General features: G+C 33.2%; 2 protein-coding genes across 2 annotated transcripts; one reads left to right on the forward strand and one right to left on the reverse strand.

Annotated features, from left to right (window-relative positions):
• The first annotated feature begins 1,300 nt into the window (after positions 1-1,300).
• LOC101501312 (uncharacterized) lies at positions 1,301-4,071 on the forward strand. The gene has a single exon (XM_004507462.3). It carries the CDS (start codon positions 1,637-1,639, stop codon positions 3,710-3,712), a length of 2,076 nt encoding a protein of 691 aa, XP_004507519.1. The 5' UTR covers positions 1,301-1,636; the 3' UTR covers positions 3,713-4,071.
• Positions 4,072-4,459: 388 nt separating this feature from the next.
• LOC101489867 (uncharacterized) lies at positions 4,460-6,630 on the reverse strand. Its single transcript, XM_004507426.4, has 5 exons — positions 6,470-6,630; positions 5,710-5,812; positions 5,315-5,433; positions 5,093-5,214; positions 4,460-4,979 (listed from the first exon to the last, which is right to left on the reverse strand). Exons 2-5 carry the CDS (start codon positions 5,810-5,812, stop codon positions 4,715-4,717), a joined length of 609 nt encoding a protein of 202 aa, XP_004507483.1. The 5' UTR covers positions 6,470-6,630; the 3' UTR covers positions 4,460-4,714.
• Between the last annotated feature and the right edge of the window lie 374 nt (positions 6,631-7,004).

Consider the following 7,004-nt stretch of genomic DNA (forward strand, 5'->3'; position numbering starts at 1 on the left):
TATATATATATATATATATATATATATAATTTTATTTTTATTTTTACATATGTGTGCAATCAAATTAATTAATAATGTCACATTTTTAGGTTAGCTATTAAAATTTGGCATGTTTTGATTGGTTGTATGTGCAAAGAAGTTTTATACTGAATAGAAATTAATCTTTTTATTTCTTGTAAATTATAATCTTTTAAATTTACATTCTTAAAAATTTATTTTTGATCTCTATTTTGTTTTTTAAATTGAATATTTTCAAAGACAAGGACCACGGGTGGTTACATATTTTTGTATATATAAAAATATTTTTGTAAAAACATTCATTTTTGTAAAAACATTCTTAAACATCCATTTTTGTATAAAAATATTCAAAACAAGGACCACGGGTGGTTACATATTTTTTAGAAACTAAATTCAAAATATTGTGATTTTATAAAGAATAAAAACATATTTAACCCTTAATTTATTTATATAATTTGAATCGTGGAAAAATTTAATTGCAAATATATTTTATTTATTCTAAATATAGCATCCAATTGTATAATAACTCCCCGGAATTTGTTCTGTTGTTCATGCCAATAAATATTCTTGTATCATCACCATATTAAAGAAGATTGAATTATGGTAGCATAGGAATCAACGTTCATGTTATTTTACCATTATATATATTCAATTATTTGTTTGAATCTTTCATGTTCGCAAACAGTTGTACAAAGCGTTAAACAATGCCAATCATTGGAATTTTAGGCAATAATTTTCCAAAGAAACAATCTATTGATAAGTAAAAACAATTGATGGAATAATTTTCCTTCAACTTATTATCATTGAAGTATTTCTGTAAAAGAGCTATTATAATTATTCTAGTTAAGAAACTTGGCTAACACTCAAATTTTCAATTGCTATTCGATAAGTTACTTGCCATTACTACAAAATAATTATAAACCTACACTTTAGACCTATGTAGTAATATCTATTTTATGTATGTAACAAGAATATTAAGCAATTTCCTCAAATAAATAAAAAAAACATTATTAAACAATTGAGTGGAAGGAAAAAACAGTTGAAGAAATTTCGTGAACCAAAGGGTTGCCTTAATAGAACTTGATTGTCATTAAACAAAAGTAAACCAAAGTAAGTGGAAAATGTATATAATCTATCATCACCTAGAATTAAGGCCTCAAGGACATGTCTTTGTTATCCAAATCAAGAGGGTAATTCGGTCATTTGGAGATTGATGAGTTGTGGAATCAAAATAATAGCAACAATATCATGTTTTAAATATAAGAAACAAGTCACAAGCAAATGGAGTATTCCCATGTTACAAATACTAATAACTCTCAAGCAGAAAGGGTCCCTAAACCCTTTCATGTTAGTACACGTCACAATGAAACATATCAGCTTTCATTCAAATTTCATCATCTTCAAAACAATTGAGAATAACCAAGAAGAAAACAAATGCAGACTATTCCAAAGAAGGGAGAACATTGTTGGTTGTTTTGGTTTCATTGCCTCTTCTCTTTGTAATGTAAACTTCCTTCCTAGGAAAGCAAAACCACAAGAATGTTTCTTCTTATTTTTGTGATCAAACCAATTTCGATTCCAAAATCCTACTTATTATAATTGTGATTTTTGTTTAAATATGGTCCAAAGAAAAGGCTGCAGTAAGCTTGGCATCCAAGTTGATCATGTCCGATCTGACAAGAGTGTGGCAAACCTGAAGCTAGCTTATTCTCAACGCCAAAATGGCACCAGCATAGGAAATGATGGGATGAAGAAAATGAAAAAGTCGAGTTCAATTAAGCTTTCGGGTTCGGAGACTCTTCAATCACTACCTCCAAGGAAGAGCTTATCTCAATCAACAAAGTTGTTACCTTTTCATATTCCAACCATTGCAGCAACCCCACAAAAGCATAATAAGCCTTTGTTTAGAAGCTTACCCAATTACATAAAGCCCACCTGCAGTTCAGATGCAAAAAAGGAGCTTTTGCCAGTGAGTCTTCAGAATAAGCAAGGTGGCTCAGATGGTAAGAATCTACCACAAAAAGTTTCTCTGAAAAATTCAAAATCAAGTTATGTTTCTAACAAAAAAACTGCAAAATCTATGTCAAGATTATCTAGTGTGAATTTGGTGAAAACATTAACAAAGACTCTTAGTTTTAAGCCAAGTACAACTTGTCCGAGAAAATCTACCATGGCAGTGTTGTGTGCGGATATTAACGCACCAGACAGAGCAACCTGCTCTTCAATTTTGAAGGATTCCAAGTACCCTGCATACCTTGTACATAATCTTAGGGGTAGCGAGTCCAAGGAAGCTTTGATCATAAAGGTTTGCCCATATACATATTGTTCTCTCAACGGCAATCACCATGATCCTTTGCCTCAATTTAATCACATCATGTCAACAAGGAGGTGCCTTTTGAAGACTCAGAAAAGTAAAAAGATGGAAGCTCCTCAAAAATTGAAGGTGCCTTGTGAGACAAGGAAGGACTTTGATATTGAGCAGATTGTCTTCGATGGAATACCTGCATGCGATGAAGCTGATAGGCGTAATCCAATAATCATTCCCTTCATACAGAAAATTGGTATGGATTTCGTTATTGAAGTCTGTGACAAGGAAAGGAGAAAAGCATACGAAATGGGAAGATCTGACACTGTCAAACATCTTGAGGATCAAGAAGGTATCAAGTTTGTTGTGGAAGGGAATGACAACACAACAGAAGAGGAAGATCTGACTCTATGTGTGCCTTGTGATCTCACCAAGTTTGAGATCAATCCAAAGGTGGAATTCAAAAACTATTTTGACACTTCTGAAATTGAAGAAGATACCAATGAAAGCTTTCACCAAAAACCATGCGCTGAAGATGCAGAAAAAAACCATTCACCTAGATGGTTTCATGAAGAAATATGTGCAGGAAGCTACTGCCACGAGGTTGGCTATGATGAGGAACACATGGAGACTACTGAATTGGATTATTATGATTCCCAAGGTGATATGGAGTGGGATAAGGAACAAATTTGTTTAGTCAAATTTGGGCATCTGAAAAACACAGGAGATAATGATAGAGAAATTGAAAAGTGCATGGATAATGAGGCCAGTTGCACCTCGATGGTACTTGATGAAGATACAATTGACAATAATGAAGGTCACAAGATCTGTGAAATCTGGAAGTTTGAGGAGAGCTGTGAAGACAACAACACAAAACTAGAGAATGACGGCAAAGACATTGGCCAAAGGAACCAAATTCCCTCATCTGATGTGCCTGAAGAGAGTATCATTATTGTTCAGGACAAGGAATTACTAGAGGAAGATCAAGTTACAGACACTAAGTTCCAAACCATAAGCTGCATATGTGGTGAAAAGTGGAACACAAGCAATAATTGGCAATGGCCAGCTAAGAACAAGAGACCTATGCAAGATGTTGAGGAAATGAGAAAGATCAACCCAAGAAAGCCAAATTTCCTGCCCTTGGCAGCTGACTCAGAACCAGAGAGGGTTGAACTGAAGCATCAAATTATGGATGATAGAAAAATTGCAGAGGAATGGATGCTTGATTTTTCACTCAGACAAGCTGTCACAAAACTTGCTCCAGCTGGGAAAAAGAAGGTTGCATTGCTTGTTGAAGCTTTTGAAACAGTAATGTCAACATCGCAATGCGAAACTTATAAGAACAATTCATCTTTTTCTCATGCAAAACCTATTCAAGCTTGGAGCTAATATATGTTGTTGAGGGTAAAAAAAAAAGAGGCCTTATTCTTTTTTGGAAGTGTTATCTTGCACAGGTAGCAGAGGAGTAAGAAACCAAGAGAAAGCCAATCTTTAGGAGCAATCTGCAAGCCTATTACAACAAGTAACTTGTTCTGCGTCTCCTTTCTGAAGCATGAAGAAAATTCGGCTTGCCGGATTCTTTACATGGAAACAGAAACATAAGAATGAGGTTGTGTCGTTTCCACTAACATTGGTGGATTTTCTCCACCAATTTGTTTGATGTATTCTGGGTTTTTTTCTGTGCTGATGCACAAGTGCTTTCATGTTTTAATATATAAGGGGCACTCATGCTCTAATCTGTTAATTTATTCTATTTGTTGGTATCATTAGAAGCATAGCTAATCTATGCTATATAAACTTTTGTTTATATTTTTCTTCAATCGTTCATAAAAAAAAAAAACTAATAGAAATGCTGAAATACGACTTGTGAATTGCTGTCTTCAATGATAAATTCCAGTGAACAGTTTTGAGATTTTGTAACTAAAGGGAGAATCTATAGCAAGTAAAAATGAAAAATATAACAATATTCAGCTTTTGTTACTCAGATTCTGATAACAAAAAGGTAGCGACTTAATATTTGTAGAGATCAATAAATAACAAAAAGATTCTCTCCACAAGTCAAAATATTGATTCATGATAAAGAGCTTGATGTGATGATTATCAAGCTCCTACTGATGGACAGACAACAATTAAGTATACAGAAAGAAAAAGCAAACAACTCATTCTGTTTCAACTATTTAAGATTAATTACAATTCTGTTTCTGCCAAGAAAGAAGTAAATGAACACTTGTTTGTATAAAAATTCTGGCTTTCATTACCAAAAAAGAGTTTTTGGAAGGAACTCAATTACAACAACTTATAAGTTTTTACAGTCATGCAAATGTGTGATATTTTCCACCAAGAAGCCCTTACCCTTCCTAAAGTGTTTTACATACAACAACATATTACCATTTATTTCGGTTCAGGTAAATGACTGTCAATGGCAGGAGAATCAGAAATCAGAGATTCAAGTTGTCCACGATAATTTTTCAGAGGAGAGTTGTGTGAAGTTTCTTGTTCGGAAGCTTCTTGTGCTTTGATGTCTTCATGAAACAACCTAAGGGCATCTGTTGTTGACAAAGATTGCACTGATTCATACAACCCTTGGAATTCATTTCTCTTTTCTAGTGTTTCAACCAACTTTTCTTTTAACTGATCAGGAAGGTGAGCAAAAGCACTTCACAGGAAGCAAAAGGGGAAAAGAAAATAAATAAATAAATCAGTGAGCCAGTAAAGTATCGAGTTCAATTAAACTGCATAATCATCTTTATGTATTCCCTCTAAAAATACCTGGCTACACCTCTTACAACACCCCAGCTATAACCAGCATGGACTGATTGTTTAAAACCGATATTGAATCCCTCCTGTGCAGAAGCTTCCTTCCCGGCTATAAGACCATCTCGATACCCAATCTAAAACGGATGAAGAATGAAAATTAGTAGCTAATCCTTTTATAGAAGTAAGACATTAAAAACTAAAATAAGGAAAATGAATTCTAAATTGTTAAAATACCGTATGAAACTGGTCATGCCTCCGCTGCCACTCCCTGTCCAAATCTGATGAGTTATCCACCTTGTCATCAGAATCATCCCACAAAGAATCATCAAGGCTCAAATGATCACCATCACAATCTGAAAGCATAACATACAATTAGATGCCTTATAGCAACATACTGAAAAATAATTAACCAATTTCAATACTTTATCAAACACTGGAAATTGCAGAGTTCAAAACAAAGATAAATCCTTTTAATGCTTTTTTCGGCTAAACTAAACCAAACCAAACCATCTTCAATAGTTTTTACATAAAACTACACCCTTTTATAGTATATAGACAAAAAAATAAACCATTTAATGCATTCAGTAATAGATTTTCCATATCAATTCACCCATACAGAATCTTATTACCGTTTAACTTATCTTCGTGACTATGAGCATGGTTTGAACTTAATTCTAATTTTGAGAATTGTAAACTTTCAGCATAAAGTTCTTCAGCCAGCCTACCCTCCATCTGCAATGCCATACACACAAATTATCATCAATAAGCTAACTCAACTCAAGGACTATATAGTTAATGAAGCTAGTCCAGGCATAGTGAAAAGACATCTCATTTTTCATATTGCAATAAATTTTGTCCTAAACAAACAATAATTTGTTTTGTAAGCACAAATTCACAACATTGATAGGTGATGCTCCTCACATTGGCACAATCACAAGAAATATAAAAATATTGGTATATCAATGTTATAGAGCGTCTTAGTCCATAAATCAATAGTATAACAAAGCTCTGAAGCAATCTGTTAGTATTCATAACTTGTGCAAAAGATTTGCAAAAATTTGGCAGAGCTGTATCATGTATGTCTAATTTATGTGCTCTTCAGAAACTCAAGAAGTCTATGACTCAATCTCAGAAATTATAGCTCATCCTTTGTTCTGTATTGATCATCGAGGTTGTAAAATCGAGTCAATAGTTGTCATAGGGTTTTATAGGTTTAGTTGACCATTATCATGTGAAAATTTCAAATTGAATTAACAAATTATTTTGTTCTCAAGTACTTATGTTCTTCATACAAAATATTTTAGCATACATTTGACGAAACATAGATATGTTTGTAAGGAAATAGAGATACTTGAAGGGCAAAAATAATTGGGTGGATTGTAAACATACCCAACAGAAGCAGAGGTGAAGAAATCCCGCGAAAATTGAAGAAAATGAACAGCGCCAATATTTGCCCCTTTTTGTCACAACGACCGAGAATTGCAATGGAGACACAGCACGGAAGATATTATGTTTTGCTATCAACTTGCATAATTAATTGCAGGGAGTAGTGGGTTTAGTAATTGCTTTTTGGGCCTACTTATCGTAACTTAATAGTCCAAATAAAGGTCCAAATAAATTGGATCAGTTTTGTATCGTGTACCCTCCACATATACCTTTTACCTGTCTCGTGAAAAATACTATATTGTCTCTTATATTATTAGTAAAAATCTCTAAAAATATTTTCTTCTCTTTTTTTTATCCATTTTCTTGGATAGTTTGAATTGTCCGAATTACATATTTGCAAACATTTGAACCTTTTAAATCTTTGAAATCCAAAAGTAAGATAAACTTCGAAACTTTGAAATTTTTGAAACATTAATTTTTTAAATCTTCGAAAGCTTCCATTAACATGAAACTTTCGAAGTTCATTTTTTCTCAAAAT

Source organism: Cicer arietinum, chromosome 6 (genome assembly GCF_000331145.2).
Source record: "Cicer arietinum cultivar CDC Frontier isolate Library 1 chromosome 6, Cicar.CDCFrontier_v2.0, whole genome shotgun sequence".
Classification (NCBI taxonomy): domain Eukaryota; kingdom Viridiplantae; phylum Streptophyta; class Magnoliopsida; order Fabales; family Fabaceae; genus Cicer; species Cicer arietinum.